The sequence below is a fragment of the Pyxicephalus adspersus genome, chromosome 6, assembly GCF_032062135.1.
Source record: "Pyxicephalus adspersus chromosome 6, UCB_Pads_2.0, whole genome shotgun sequence".
NCBI lineage: Eukaryota > Metazoa > Chordata > Amphibia > Anura > Pyxicephalidae > Pyxicephalus > Pyxicephalus adspersus.
In genome coordinates this window covers 44083255-44100127 of record NC_092863.1, presented here as the reverse complement: position 1 = coordinate 44100127, position 16873 = coordinate 44083255, and the positions used below count along the sequence as shown (strand labels likewise).

Below are 16873 nucleotides of genomic sequence, written 5' to 3'. Positions count from 1 at the left end.
ATGTGGTGAACAAGTGTTACAGTGCTAATATACATATGTAATTTCAACTATTTCTTAAAAACAAGGAATGTGAACAAGACAATTGAAGGAATAGAATAACAGTCTATTAATCTTGCCATCATGTATGAAAGCGTTGTCTAACTTTTTTTTTTGTTGTTTAGGCAGTAAAAGCCAGTTCTGAAGCTACAGAATTACTTCAGAACATTCGCCAAGCAAAGGAGAGAGCAGAAAAAGAGCTGGAGAAACTAAGGAATAGAGAAGACTCAAATGATTGCATAAAGAAGAAACTGTCTGAAGCTGAAGTGAGCCCATAGTTTTCTCATTTTTTTATGACAATCTGTCCCTGTGTATATAAAATCAGTATGTGAGAAAAACATTTTAACTAATAAACAATTTTCCTTATCCATTAAAAAGAAAAGTACCCTAGCAGTATGGATATCTTCACTCCATATCTGCTATATAAGGACTTACTTATTTTTATTGAATCCATTGTTTTATGAAGATTTTTTATTACATTTCTGTGAAAGCGGATCTCCACATCAGCTGTCTGAGCACTGTATCTGGACTCTACTGGATTTGATGTTGCAGGAATAGCCTGGAACTGACCTTCTGGCATTAGGTTCCATTGATAGCACTTTCCAAATCCCATTCCAGTAATAAATTAGTCATGGAGCACTCTCTAGTTTCAAAGTAGGTGTCTCTGAAAACGAATTTATTAAGTAAGCCATTTAGGCTGAGCACTGAAAGCTACGTCATTGGCTTAGTATATTGGACTTCACATTTATTGGTCTCCATTGCAGAAAGGTTAAGGCTGTGGGACTGAGTAATGGTTTAAATTTTATAGATGGAATTTTGTGTGTGCTTGCTTGTTGTGCTCACTTTCCATGTACAATGTTAAGAAAGCATCTCAGTTTGACTGATTGTGCTTGTAAAAAAACATGTTGAACTTTAATCATTCCATTCTGCTGCCTACCTACAGTGTCTTTGGTGGAGGGGGGGTACTTTAGCTTTGGTGTGGTACTTTAGCTTTCTCTGTAGACATAGCCACAGTAATGGAGTATATTAACCATCAGGGAAGAACAAGAAACCAAGGTATATCAAGATTGGCAGATCAGATTCTCTCTAGCTGCAGACATCCTCAGCCAACAGCCTCCGGACCCCGGAGAGTAATTGCTACAGATGTGTTCCAGGGTCACAGGTGGAAGACACCAGTTGTTGTCTTTTGGTCTACATATTCAACAACAAACTGGTCAATTTTGTCTCTAAAGACAAGAATCTTCTGTCATAGGTAGTTGGTGCTCTAGTGGCTGTTTGAGACCTGCACACTGACCTATTAACTTCTTCCACCAAAACTACTTTCTCTCCTGCTTCACAGGATTGAGATGGGCATTTAGATGATACTTAATGCTCCAGACTGTCCCAGATGAATGTGGTACACCCACCCAGTAAGGCTGATGCCTCAAAGGTTTTTCTAGATAATTGAGAGGTTCTTTCTCAAGTACCATTTGCAATCTTTCTTCACAGGCCTCGACTTATAAACATGACTGTCAAAGCTCATGTTTCAAGTAATAGGGCATCTCTAAATTGTTAATCCCTATGATGTTCAAGATTAGGGAGGCTGCTTCCCATTATGAAACATGGAAATCATATTTTAGTTGGTAGGTAGGTCTGAACTACAGTTTGGGTCCTACTACTATCAAATGCTAGATCCCTGCCTTTTTTTGTACTTCAGACACTGCTGGTCTATAACTCCATAATTACAACATTTTTTAGCTTTGCCTGTCCATTCACCTGTGACTCTGTGGGATCCAAATCTGATGTTCTCTTTGCTTCAGAAACAGTTCTTTTTATCTAATATAGACATTACCTTCTCTATTATCGCACAGAAAGTGGTATTACTTTTGCCCTTACCTGTGTAAGGTGAGTGTCCGAACTGTTGGCTCTTTTCTGTAGGAAATCTTTCTCTTTCTGGTCCTAAATGGTGAAAAGGTGGTGTTAAGGCCAAGGATCTTCTTTTTGACTAAGGTAGTTTCTGGTTTTCATTTCAACCAGGTAATTTTGCCTTCCCCCTGTCCCAGTTCACCCAAAATATTATTCCCTTTATTTGAATTTAGCTGTGAGACTCTGTCTCTAAGCCAGTACTTCTTTCAGGAAGATTGATTCTCTTTTCATAATTCTGGGTGGACTCATAAAGGTGTTCTGGCTTCTTATTCCACCATTTGTAGGTAGCTCAAGCAAACTATCATCAAAGCTTATGATCTCAAACATCATGAGCCACCCTTTTCTATCAAGGCACACTTCACTAAATCTGTGAATGGCTTTTAGGGTTTTCTCTATTTATGTATGTGTTTCACAGATTTGCAACCTTGCGTTTTGTGCAAGATTCTACAAGATGGAAGTTGTGGTCTCCAATGCCAGCTTCAGACTGACATTTTTCAGGTAGCTCTTTGAGCTGCCGAAATCTGTCATTCTTAATAGTCTCTTAGCAGGTTTTTGCTTTTTTTTTTTTGCCTACACTTCAGTTGGACAGTTTTTGGACATCCTGTGAAAAACGTCCTCTGTCTCCTAAAAAATAAAACAAAATATTAAAAAAGGATTTTTGTATTTTGAGATCCATTTTTTTAGTCCGTTGATGTCCCACCTTTCCTCCTGTGTTTACGATAATTCACTTGATTATGCTTGTTGCAAAACTTTAGCATGGTGGTACGAGGAGGAGTTATTCTAAGCTGGCCTACAATTTTTTTTGCCACTGTCTCACTCTCTCTGCAGTGCCTCCCCTCCCTACAAACAAGCCAATCACTGAGGATGTAAAAAGCGTTTTCGGTGGATGTGGGTCAGGGTTGGACAAGCACAGGAGAGCAAACAAGAGGCTGCAGTAGCTATATATCAGTGATCTGTCACTGGGGGATCAGCCAAGTGAGGTCTTCTCATGGACCTCGGTCACGGGGGGAACTGGTAACTGAGGACATCATTGAGGGTCTGTCCCTCTGGTTATTTTAGAATGTTTGTATGTTATATGATAATAATTAGTTTTTATCTTTATATTTTGTTTTCAAGGCACTCTAATTTAGGACCAAACAAATACTAGGCAGTAACATAAAAGCATAAGGGTCCCCTCTCACCACCTGTCCCCCAGTTTTCTAGACTTTCAATATTTGTGCTAATTTTTATCATTGTAATTTATTGTTAAAACCTTTATTTCTACTAGCTTATTTACAAGCCTTTACTCCTTGTTTAACAAATTTCAAGGCTTTGTATGTTATAGCCTAACCATGTTCTAAAAGCACAGTAATGCTAGTAATTAGTTGGGACAGACCTGTCTTAGTGACCCTTTTCTTAATTTATTACTAGGGAGATATTTGTTACCTGGATATGAGATGTTTATCATGCCTATAATGTATCTACAGTGTTTCCCACCCACACAGTTGCAGTTAAGGATACTGTGCATCTGTATGATACAGCCTCTGGAAGACCTTAACCCACACAGATATACAAATATGACTTGCTATTGAATCTTTATACTCCCATATGGATACTATCCCATATGCTTCTGGTTAAATTTATACTGCATAATTTCCTAGAATAGTAGTGATTATTACAGTTTCATTAACTTACTATACATGTATCACATGGTGATATATTTATCCTCACTGATTTTATGGCGTTGTTACTGTGTGTTTATTATATGTCTGTGTGTGTATTCATAGTTTAGCATATTTCTTTGGCAATTCTCTGACATGTTTTCCGGAAGATTAAATATACCAGTTAGGTGCCATTTGCTATTAGGATGACAGATGGATAACAATTATTATTGATATTTTGTATAGGAGAGGCGCCTTTCCCTGGAAAACCAAGTCAGGAGACTGGAGAATGTGGAACGCAGAGAGAACAAGTTGAAGGAAGATATTCAAACTAAATCTCAGCAAATTCAGCAGATGGCTGAAAAAATAATGGTAGGTTTTACATTTTCATCAAGGAAACAATTTACTGTTCTAAATAGTTATTTAGTTATTATGTTGTTATTAAAATGTGTTTTCAATACTTGTGTGATATTGAGTTTCTTTTTACATTTTTTTTATATTTTTTTGTATGTAGCATAAATGTTTTTCTTTATGTTTGTGTGGAGTTCTGGGTGATCTGCATTTCCTCCCATAACCCAAAAACATACTATTAGTATGTTGATTGGCTTCTTACTGAATTAGCCCTAGTTTGTATATATTTGCGAGTTTAGATTGTAAACTTACTGATGTGAATTGTTATATGTGCTTTCTCTAAAGCACCGCTTATGTTGGCAATATATTAGTACATCAAACATTTATGCTCCTAATTTAAAGTGTTGTGCCCATACAGTACTATATTGTGACACTTACAGCCCTAATTTCATTTTAAATAAAGTTCCTTCCTTTCAGGTGAACATGTTACACTTATACACCTTTTCACCTGCCAATGTTTCACTATACTTAACTTACCTTTCTGTCCGCCCTACCCTCAGACTGCTGTTTCATTCTTCACCATTTCATCTATTTCTCTAGTTTTCTGCCATTCGTCTACACTCCTTTTCCAATTATAGTTATATCTATAGACCTTTTAGCAGGCCCATGAATGCTTTTCATCTGCTTCTTCCCCTATAGCTTTATCACATTGAACAGATTTTTTTCCTCTGTGACTTAATACTGATATATCCACAGTGTCATCCAATTACACGCCAATAATAAATCATCATTGAAGAATATAATTACTGTGAGATCCTTTGTACCGGTTTATATGTCTAGAATTTCTTTTTCGTTCATTCATCAACATGTGTGAAAACTCTTTTACTAAATACTGTGTTTACATGCCTGGTATCCTCTTTTTTTTTTCTTTCTCAAAATGGCAAAAATGTAATCCTTTTTTAATCTTAGTAGGCTACCCGTCTGCATTGCTTTTTCTGGATGCTATTACATACACCTACTTGCATTCTTTTTATTTCTATCCCAACCTACTGCCCTCTATGTGAGCCAAGCTCACTAAGTCTCTACTTTGGCCTTGTAGCACCAGCATTTAAGGTTCAAATCTATCTGCATGAAGTTCATATGCTCTCTCCCCACATCTTTTGAAAGATGATAACATGACTATGCTCTTTGTAAAACACTACTAGATGCCAGTACTATATAAATGCATTAAAAATCAATACATTTCCGTATTTAAAATGACCCTGAAATGTGGATCAGTAGAAACAGACACAACTAAACATAAATAGTTGGCTAAATAAACTACCGTATTTTCCGGTGTATAAGGCGACTGGGCGTATAAGACGACCCCCCACTCTAACCAATCATTTGGGGGTCGTGTTATATGCCCAGTATTGTACTGTTCCTTCTGCCTGTCAGATCTCACTATTGTGAGAGAACTGAGAGGCAGAAAGAACTGTGCACTACTAGTTCTAAGTAATGAATGGGCACGTTCCTTTAATGAATGGGCATGTTCCAGTGAAGAGCCAATCCAGGCTCTCCACTGGAGAGCCAATCCAGGCTCACGTCCTGCTTTTCAGCTTACACGAGTCCTGCTGTGAAGCAACGCGAGCCTGCCCAGGAGGACTCGTGTAAGCTGAAAAGCAGGAAGACAGAAGGAGGCACAGGAGGACTCGCAGGGACGCCAGACCAGAGAGGGGACTCGCGGGGACACCGGACGCTGCAGGTAAGAACTGGTACCCGGCGTACAAGACGACCCCTGACTTTGTCATAGATTTTTCGGGGTTAAAAAGTCGTCTTGTACGCCGGAAAATACGGTATATGTCTGTATTACCTGCTGCTTGCATATTTTGTGATCTGACTCTACTGCGCTTTTTCCCATTTTTCTCAATTGTAGAAGTGCCTCATTAGTATGATGCTGATTAAGTTGTTTGGAATTTATATGACTTGATCATTATTAGCCACGTATTAAGCTTTTTAATTATTTTCTGTAAATGCCTTTTTGGTTGGTTTGTGTCAAATCTGTACCAATATTGTCTTTATCAATATCTACAAATATTCCAATTTATGTTTAGGAACTGGAAGAAAAGTACAGAGAAGCCCAAGTGAAAGCACAGTATTTGGATATTCATATAAAGCAGAATGAACAAGTCTATGAAGAGAAAGTCAGAGTAAATATTTTCTGTTTTTTTTAAACTATTTGAATTTTTAGGTCCAACAAATAAAAACTGCGTATCTCTTCCCCCATTAGAATCTTGAAGCACAAATTAAAAAGGACACTGCAGACAAAGATTCTCTTGAACAACTGCGTTTTAAAAATGAAGAGGAAGTTTGCGAAAAGAATAGGTTACTCAGTGAACAAAAGGCAGTAAGTTAAACTTAAAAAGGTGTTGTGTAACTTGAGATGTAAGAAAATATTATTTGAGAAACAGTTACTGACTGTTTTCAGAAAAAATATTCCCAAAGACATATTTACCTCAAATTCAAAGGCGATAATTTAAGATACTTTAAATCTTTCAGATGATCAATGCCTTGGAATCAAAGATCAAATCACTGGAACAAAGATTAGCAGAACTATCAGAAGCCAACAAATTGGCAGCAAATAGCAGTCTTTTTACACAAAGGAACATGTGAGTATCAAATATAATGTGTAATGTATCTAAAGCTAACACAGTGTTATATAGTTTATATTGGCACGTAACTATATTTCATGCCAGCTACTTTCCTTGATGACAAGAGCAGATACAGATGCTCACAGAAAGAGTTTGGATTAACACTGTGTTCTTACTTTTCAAATTTAGGGCGCCTATGCACTGGGAAATGTTTGCAAAAGTACAACACATTTGAGTAATGCTTTGCATCATTTTTATTTTGTAGAGATAAAAACAAATGTTTGAGTGTCAGACTTGCTTATGACAATTTCTTCCCTGTAGACACAGAGCACGTAAATAATTGCAAATCACAGCTTTTCGTGAATGATTCATTTATCAGGTTTTACAGATGTATGTCATATTTTTCCCTTAATATGCAAGGACATCGTTATTTAACCTCATTTACAAAACAGTAAAGATATATACGCAAAAGCTATTTTATGGACATTTGTGTTGTGGTTTTAGGAAAGCTCAGGAAGAAATGATTTCAGAACTTAGGCAACAAAAATTCTATTTGGAGACCCAAGCTGGGAAAATTGAGGCTCAGAATCAGAAACTGGAAGAACAGCTAGAGAGAATTAACAGCCAGGAACATAGTGACAAAGCAAGACTTCTGGAGCTTGAGACAAGACTTCGAGAGGTATGTTTTTCTGCAACATGATTAAGAAATGTATCTTTGTTTCTGAAAATATTCATTAGTAACAGGCCACAAGGCCCAGAAAAAGGACTTTTTAGCTAGATTTTTGATAATTCTTTACAAATTTACATTTTTAGCTGTCGTAAATGTTTGTAGGATATTACTACTAAAATTAGTAAAAAACACAGTTTAAAATGAAACTAAAGTTTCCATGATCAGGCAGGTCATTCCAAAAAATGTGTCTTACCTGCCTGATTGCTCCAGGTTTTTCTGTGCATGAACAGCATTGGCTTGCCATGGCAGCCCAGTAATCCCAGTTTCCCTTGCGTGTGCCATGGATTAATATGTAGATAATATAATAATGCATACTCAACCCTGTGAGTACAGAAAAATGATGTTTGACTACAGTAAAAGAAAGAATGTTTATATTTACGTTACTAATTAGTCTTCCTTTTTTCTTTGATACAGATTGGTCTGGAACATGAGGAGCAAAAGCTGGAGCTAAAGAGGCAATTGAGTGAGCTGCAGCTGACATTACAGGAAAGGGAATCACAGATCACCTCTTTACAGTCTACACGTTCTGCTCTAGAAAGTCAGTTACACCAAGCAAAATCTGAGCTGGAAGACACCACTGCTGAGGCTGAAGAGGAAATCCAAGCCTTAAGGGTAAAAGTCTGTCTGTCCATCACAGAACAGTAATAATATTTTACAATAAGGAATACCTAACAGCTATTTTTATTTTTAGTCTCATCGAGATGAGATTCAACGCAAGTTTGATACATTGCGGGACAGTTGTACAGTGAGTAATATATCACAATAACTGAATATTTTATACTGTGATGTCATTATTACCTAATGCTAAGTACCCTAATGCTTTTAGGGTAATTAGGGTAATGCTACCCTAATGTAGATTTCCAAGTGAGTTTTTATGCTCACATTGGTAGATGTTCTAAGGGACTGCTAGAGCAAATACTGGCCTTTATAAATTAAACTGCCCATGGTGGCGCTTTGTTTTATATTTAATACTACGCAAAAATAGCCTTGGAGAGAATTTTTCCATAAATAGAATTGTATCTGGACAGTCTGTGTTTTGACCATGTGAGTTATCTCCCTGACTCATCAAGTTCACTTGACTCCTTAATTTAGCTTGATCTATTGATCTTAACGAACAAGCTTTTTGCAGCACCATGGTTACCTGAAACTGAAAAGCTTTTGAAAAAGAGCAAGGGCCTCTATTTGGTGGCTAGATCGAAGACTGCATATTATTCATATGCAATGTTTCATATAAAACAATTGATAAATAATGAAAATAATAAAGCAGTAAGGAGTGTAGGAGTGTATATTTACCTTCAGAATTTAAAAGAACCATTACTTATAAATATGATGTTGTTTTATAGGTGGTTTGCTGATCAATTCTTGCATAGTAACCTGCTCATATTTATCACATATGTACAATCGCATTGAATGTCAATGTGAGCAATAATAATGTAGCTCTAGTTCAGTGTAATGCACTCATACTTTGAATGTTGGAAATAATTTCACTGTATTAGGATGTGAGATGTCTCCAATTTCTTTAAAAGCTGATGTTATGATTGTATCTCGGGGCTGTCTTTGAAAGGAGAACTGATTTCCTATTCATGAAAAGTAAGTTTACATCTTAATTCCTGTTAGCAGTTGACAGTAATTAATTGCTAATTACTGTGTTTACTGTTAAATAGATTTGCACTGTAATGACCAATATGTTGTCAGTAATACCAAGAAGTGGGATGCCTAAGACCGGTTTAATTTTCTCCTATAGGCGAAAAAAAACTGTAGAACAAAAAATGTATTCAATATTATTTATGCTTTCAACTGAATGCTGCATACTGCTTTGAGTTCTTTAAAGTGGAAATAAAGCCCACTATTGTGAAACTTGGAGGGTGGGTAACAATACACAGGCACTTGACAGTTTGGAATAATACAAATACAATAGAAAAATGGGACAGACTAAGATGGGCATTAGAAACTTGAAACAAAGTATAAGGGGGCAGTGGAAAGCTTAATGATTCAGTTTGGAATTATATAGCTGTATACTGGAGTTTCCTGTAATTGGAGTCTTTTAAGCTGCATTAGACCCGGCTTGTTCATCTACCAAGGTCTTTACTACAGTTATTCAAGACATTATGGCTAAGATCACTAAGTTGTTTACTGACTCTGAGATCACAAGCAAGATCGTGCAGCTTCCCCTACTGGTTCTCTATATAATTTGCAGTTGGTCTAATAAATGTATCCTTGGGGCATCCTGGTCTTTTTTTTACCCACAAATAAAGAAAGACTGTTTCCATATTTAATGATGCTGTTCTTACCATATTAAATTCAAAATATCTTCCTGTTTAATCAGTGCCAATAATAACTTTTGGGTCCCTAAGGGCCCCTTAAACTGCAAATAATTTAGCTATGCACCTGTTGTTTTTAGTTTTCCTGGTGATTGGATACACCTTGGGAAGCTGTTGACTCTTGCCAAGTGCTTATTAGCCTTGTACATTTTTAAGAAGGATTTTGTAAAAAAAACAAAAAACACACAGGGAGATAACCAAATCAGAAGGGAATGCATCTGTCTATCAGAACCCGAATGTTAAAGGCCATTTCTAGAGTTTTATTCCTGTTGGCAAGCCCTTCTCTTCACCCGGTTTTGGCAGTGACCATTCTACAAGTGTTGCAATGTATTTCATAACTACAGACCATTTGGAGCAAGTGACTGTGATGGTCTGCTAGAGTCTTCCTCTTTCATATTGCACAAGGTATCCTGTATATACATATACAAAGGACACTTTAAGTGTTGGGCTGCAGAACCTCTAAGAATTTCTAAGTAACACCACAAGCTTTAATAATATAGAAAACACATTTAAGGTTATTGGTGAATAGTGTACTAGTACAAAAATAATATTGGTGAAGAGAACAAAACAAACCTATAGGGAGCAACATTTGAACTCTTTTCAATTTGTGCTCAAGTACTTGTATATGTGCATATAATTCCACACTATGTAAATTAAGGACAGCAGCCCTGTTGACGAGTGATGTTTTTTGTACTCTATTTAGTTTCAAAAGTTTTTATTGTAGAAAAGAGAACATATAGTTGGGCATTTGCTGTAGTCTCCACACAGGGGAAAAAATACCAGTTTTCTTGTGTTTCAAAAAATCAATAATAATATTTCTGAGTTACTGAAAAAATTGCTGTACATTGTTTATTATAAATACCATACTATGGTCAATCCTTAACCGAGAAATCAAATAACAGTTTGTCATTTTATGTTCTTTCGTGACTTTTTAAAATGTTCTCTTGATGGTTAGAATTGTATATGCTTGTTGGCATCAAAATAGGAAGAAGGTACATATAGGAATTAATCAGCTCCTTAGGAGATTCAGACTCTGAAAATGGAATACAAAAATCTTCAGGGTCTTTTGGGTAAAACTACCACATATTAGATGATTGCTGTCTTGAGAGAACAGAATGTCTCAAAAGTAATTCTCAGCTTATTTATTTAGAGGTACTTACCCTAAAAGTAAATTAGGTCCCGGTCTCTCTTTTGATTTCTCATACATACATTTCTGTACACATATACAGAAATAACAAATAATCAATTTGTGACATGAAAGAGCTTTGTTGTTCATTTCTTTACTTGGGTATACTTGGCCCTATGTAGGTAAGATTTTGAATATTCATAGCTGAAAAACATATACATTTCCTTTTTAAAAAAGAAAAGGAGAATGCATTCAGGGCAACCAGTTATGTCATCAGTGATGTACATGGGGAGATTTACATTTAAAAAAAAAAAAATATGAGAACTGGAAATTTCAGTAAACTATGTTGATGTATAGATTGCCTGCCTGCAAAAGCATGATGCAGATGAGCAATGGAAGGTGCATAATGGGTTCCTGTCAAACTGGACATTGCTTTATAACACTAGTCTGACATTAGCCATAGGGAAACAGCATATCTACTTATAGGATGATATCTTAGAAAAGGTCTCTGTTTCATTTTATAGTCCATAAGAGATGCATATATTTTTCTGTTGTATGTTAGGTCCTTACAGACCTTGAAGATCAACTCAACCGGATGAGTGAAGAAAATGCAGAACTAAACAATCAAAACTTCTTCCTGACCAAACAGCTGAATGACGTTTCAGGAGCTGCAGAGGAAATTGTACAACTCCGAAGTGAAGTGGATCACCTGAGACGTGAAATTACAGAGAGGGAGATGCAGCTCACTAGTCAGAAACAGGTATGGTGTTTTCTCCTTTAGCACAAGATATTTGTCTGCTTGTTCAAAGATCTGACACTTTTAATGTGCATTGTATCTTCTCTCATAAATGTTATCAAACACATTCGACCAAACAGAAATAGTTTACAGTGAAAATTTTTGTCATAATTGATGATGTAGAGGAAACCTTGGCTTCAAGACTCCATAAACACACTATCTTTATTAACTATTGGAATTCTTGTTGAGAAAGTTGGCATAATTTGGAATTTCTTTTAACTGCAGACAATGGAAGCTCTGAAAACTACTTGCACTATGTTGGAGGAACAGGTAATGGATCTAGAAGCATTAAATGATGAGCTGCTGGAAAAGGAGCGCCAGTGGGAGAGCTGGAGAAGTTCATTAGAGGATGAGAAGACTCAGTTTGAATGCAGACTTCGTGAGGTGCAAAGACTTCTAGATAATGAAAAACAGGGCAGGTGAGAATTTCAAATAATGCATATTTGCTTTATGTAAAAGTAATAATTTTGAATTTTTGATAAAGTGAAATCAAGTCTTTTCTCAAATGTTAATGTTATACTCTGAAGTGAATAAATAAAGGGTAATAAAGGCTTTTCTTTTCTGGGGGGAAAAAGCTTTGTATTTAGCGGTGAAAATTGTCACTTTCTTTGTTGGAAAATGAAATATATTTGCAGACAATAATTTTACATTTAACATTTTTATTACAACAATATTTGTTTACATCTTTAGGCTACATACATGTCAGATGATTCTTGTCTGTTAATGGCCCCAGGGCTAGTATCGGACGAGAATCTGTCGTGTGTAGAACGCTCATCCGATGTCATTCATGGATCCGTCCTGGAGGATCCACGAATAAAGTATTCGTAATGGAAGTGGAAAGGGAGAGAGAGCAGTGGGGTGCTGCTCTGTCCCCCCCCCCCTCCCCCCTCCCCTCTTCTACATAGTGCGGAACAGTGTTGTATATAGCACTTGTTCAGACTTTTGTTGTTTGAAAGTATCACAAAAGATCCTTTCCGAGAACAATTATTGAACGTGTGTACTTAGCCTTAGGCACTATACAAGTTTATTGGGTGTATTTTGGGTTAGCCTCTAGTGGATTTTTAGTCCTCTCTTGTTCATGGCAATTTAAAACCAAATGTTAAAGTTTTAGTATGTACCTGTTTACTTAAATAGATCTGTTTAACTGCGTTGCGTGCAAAAAATGATTTATACAATACATTGAATGTATATTTATAAGAAACAGGGAAAGTGAGAAAATGCAGGAAATTGTATGTAATTTATATTTTGTATTATTATTACTGTTGCACTTATTTTCACTAAATGTTTTTTCCCCTATTCATTTTTTGTACAGTTAACTCAAGAATATGTAAGTTTTATTACATATGTTAGTGCTATATGGTTAGATTTGTAAATGTTAGATTTTTTTGAATACTATAGCTGTAATTTCACATGTGGTGGTGATCTCTGTGTACATCAAGAGCCACTGAAATTAGATAAAAAAAGGATGTTGGGATGGTGTTAAGAAAAAAAACTTAAAAGGTAAAAAGTGCATGCTTTTGCCTAATGGGGATTACTGACGTTACTAAAAATTGTAAATGGGCATTAAAAGCAATTACAACATATCAATTCAGAGTTAAACTAATGTATAATACACATTTATTGCAGCCTGACTGAATGTGTGGTAAGAGGGAAGGTCTTTTAACTATATATTTATTTTATTGTATTATTGTTTTACATTGTAAAGCATTGGGCAGCACGGTGGCTCAGGGGTTAGCACTCCGGCCTTTGCAGCACTAGGTCCCAGGTTCAATTCCCAGCTAGGACATTATCTGCATGGAGTTTGCAGGTTCTCCCCGTGTCTGCGTGGGTTTCCTCCGGGTACTCCGGTTTCCTCCCACATCCCAAAAACATGCAGTTAGGTTAATTGGCTTCTCCCTAACAATTGACCTTAGACTACATTAATCACATATGACTTTGGTAGGGAAATTAGATTGTGAGCTCCTTTGAGGGACAGTTAGTGATATGACTATGGACTTTGTACAGCGCTGCATAATATGATGGCGCTATATAAATACTGTATATTATTAATTGTAACTTGTTTTCTTGTTACCACTAAAACAAGGGGATTAATAAGGAACAGGGTGTCTATATGAAGGCATTAGTGGTCTATAAAAGAACCCTGGTATCGCTTGTATCTGTAGGTCAAGCAGATCGGGGAATGGCTGTTTATGCAGTACTGTGTCAGGAATTTGACAACTCTGAATTCTGAAAGGTGCTCACTGGAGCTGCTAACACTCTTGATTGTAGAATGCTCCTTCCACTCCATTGATTCTTTATCTTGAACTCCTCTGTTAGCCCAGGCTTTATACAGCCTAATGGATCACTTCCACATGCATCTCTTCAGGGGCAGCAGTAGCCCAAAACAAACCCCTAACTGCAGGTTTATTTGCATCGTTGTACTGCTTTTCCATAGCACATCTATAGCAGTGGCTGTAAATCATGCCTCTTGTTTGAACAGTAACCACTCAGTGGGGATACAGATTGAAGACCTCAAGTCTACCCGAGCATACTTCAGACAACCTCTGAGAATTCCCTAGAGTGTGGTGAACCTTCATTTCCCCCCACTACACACTTTCTCACCCCCCCACCCCCACATTTGCCACTACACAATATATGAGACAGCAACAGGAAATGCAGCATACCACAGCAGGAATAGGTATCCACACTACTTGAAACTTGGCTGGGGAATACTAAAGTAGCAGCATTCAAATACTTGAGCTGTTGGAGAAAAAAGTGTATTGATTTCCCTTTACAGTTCAGGATTCTTTTACAAGTGGTCCGCTGCTGACAGTGGGGGATTAGAAAGTGGTTAAAACAAACTTGTTTGTATAGAAAAGAAGCTATTGTTGCTGGTATATATTTAAAGGTGCGGGCGCTATAGAACAGTTATCTTGGTAATTCGTTACATACAGTGCAAGCTATAATGCACATGCATGTTCCAAGCCTGTGATTCACCATTGCAACGTTCATATTTTTATCTTGATTATCAGAACGGTCCTCTTGTGGGCTGAGTCCAATATTTATAAGCTCTGTCCCTCTGTCCATATTTTAAGTCCACTAAAGACCCCATATATAAGTACTGCTGGTAGTAAACCTAAGCTTTAAAAAAACACTGACCATTTTTGTTCTCAGTAAAAGGAAAAAGCAATTCTGTGAAATATTTTAGGCTTGTCACTGTTAGAGTTGCTCAAACTGTTGCATAAAAGGTAAACTGTCCTTGATAAAATGTATTATTGGGCAAAAGTATTATGTTATTGGATTTCATTGTTTATATGCAGAAATCTATGATATTGTTAATATATCATAGTTTTTCATCTAGAGTACGTGCTGACCAACGTAGTACTGAATCTCGCCAGATGGTAGAGCTGGCAGTCAAGGAACACAAAGCAGAAATTTTGGCCCTTCAGCAAGCATTGAAGGATCAAAAACTCAAGACAGAAAGTTTGTCTGATAAGGTTGGTCATTTATTTGTTTTATTGTTATTATTTTTGGTAGCGAATATTGGTTCTTTGGCTTAGCACTCATTTTATTTTTGTTTGTGTGTTTTATTCATATAGCTTAATGATTTGGAGAAGAAGCATACAATGCTGGAAATGAATGCGCGAAGTTTACAACAAAAATTGGAGACTGAGCGAGAACTTAAGCAGAGACTACTAGAAGAGGTATGTTACTCCTTTTCTGTAAGTGGAAATGTTATCAAAAGGATAATGGAAACTGTACCTTCAATGCCTTTCATTTGAGTATGAACGACAAGGTGAAGCCATACCCCTTTGAAATGGCAGTTTGAGCAAATATTTGCTTTTTTAGGTGACATCATTTTATTGTACTTCACTGCTAGTTAATGATGAGGGTAGCATGGTAGATAAATCACTACTATTGTTCACAACACCAATGTCTGGTTTTCATTTGGGCCATGAGTACAAACTTTTACATGTGTTATTTTGTATTATATTAGATTGTGATTTTTTTTGTTGGGCGAGACTTATTTAAAAGGTTTTGGTAATAACATTCAAATGACTTTGCCTTCTAATAAAATGTCCTGTTTTGTGGAGAGTAGCAAGCCAAGTTACAACAGCAAATGGATCTTCAGAAGAATCACATCTTCCGTTTGACTCAAGGACTTCAGGAAGCCCTGGATCGTGCAGACTTGCTGAAAACGGAAAGAAGTGACTTAGAATATCAATTAGAAAATATGCAGGTAAGATTTCAGATCCACATTAGAATAGGCAGAGCCCTGCGGATCCAGGATTATTCATAGAAGGCACATATATTTCTGATGATGGTGTTGAGGTGGCAAATGCACAATTAAGCCACAGATACATAAATAAAAAATGAACACCTTTAGTACACAATAGCTTGATGCCTAATTTCCATTGCATCTGGATTTATAGTGTTTTAAGAGTGTGACCAAATTAAAATACATTGTAACAATAATGGCAACAAAAGTAAGGATTGTGTGTGGATATTCAAGGATAGCTATACATCTGCTGTTTGGATTGGTTAGAAGGTACAGACATTTTACAATAAGAGGGAGGTGGGTTGAAGACCTGTGTCATGGTGGCTGGCACAGGGACTGGTATCCACTATCATCTTCTCCTCAATTTGACCAGTATTTGAAAACAGTATATGGAAGAGGAAGATAATAGTATCTAGTCAACCTTTTCACTGCATATGATGTACCAAACCTACTTTATAACTAATAACACCACTGTACTTCACTGTTGTCATAATTAAAGATCATATGGCCTGCAGTTAATAACAAAAATAACAATTGTGGACCATTTGGTTAACATGTATAGGGAGAAAATCTGGGTAATATTTTAATGTCTTTGGGTAATATTTAAATATTGTTCCACTTATACCTAATAGGTCATCTACCTCCATTTATACACACACTAACAGCATTCATATTTATTTGCTTGTGTTAGGTTCTTTATTCTCATGAAAAAGTGAAGATGGAAGGAACAATTTCTCAACAGACCAAACTCATTGATTTCTTACAAGCTAAAATGGATCAGCCATCTAAGAAGAAAAAGGTGAACATTTCTCTTGTTAAGCTGCGTACACACTTCCAATTTTTATCGTTGGAAATGAACGACGAACGAACGACCGATTGGCCAAAAAACGTTCTTAAAAAAAGTAACCAACACCGACGAACGAGGATAGTCGTTGGAAATGAACGACCGGACCGGCGGATCGGATTGGACGACGATCGTTGACCATCTATCGTGTGTACGGTCGTTCAGTGATCGTCCATGGTCTGAGCATGCGCGGTGAACGAACGTTCGCTCACTTCCTGTGGTGCACGTCACTTCCT

At 36.7% G+C, this 16873-nt stretch overlaps 1 protein-coding gene across 4 annotated transcripts in view; it reads left to right on the top strand.

Moving 5' to 3' along the window:
• The window catches only part of CIT (citron rho-interacting serine/threonine kinase), a 70726-nt gene that overhangs the window by 36804 nt on the left and 17049 nt on the right, over positions 1-16873 (top strand). For 3 of the 4 annotated variants that reach the window (XM_072415476.1, XM_072415478.1, XM_072415479.1), the window contains 14 exons: positions 162-302; positions 3828-3953; positions 6026-6121; positions 6202-6318; positions 6471-6580; positions 7067-7241; positions 7707-7904; positions 7984-8037; positions 11302-11499; positions 11761-11954; positions 14864-15011; positions 15114-15218; positions 15614-15754; positions 16485-16592. In XM_072415476.1, the coding sequence (XP_072271577.1) occupies positions 162-302; positions 3828-3953; positions 6026-6121; positions 6202-6318; positions 6471-6580; positions 7067-7241; positions 7707-7904; positions 7984-8037; positions 11302-11499; positions 11761-11954; positions 14864-15011; positions 15114-15218; positions 15614-15754; positions 16485-16592 (1911 nt within the window). The remainder of the gene's footprint in view (positions 1-161; positions 303-3827; positions 3954-6025; positions 6122-6201; positions 6319-6470; positions 6581-7066; positions 7242-7706; positions 7905-7983; positions 8038-11301; positions 11500-11760; positions 11955-14863; positions 15012-15113; positions 15219-15613; positions 15755-16484; positions 16593-16873) is intronic. The other variant, XM_072415477.1, reaches the window with a different exon arrangement.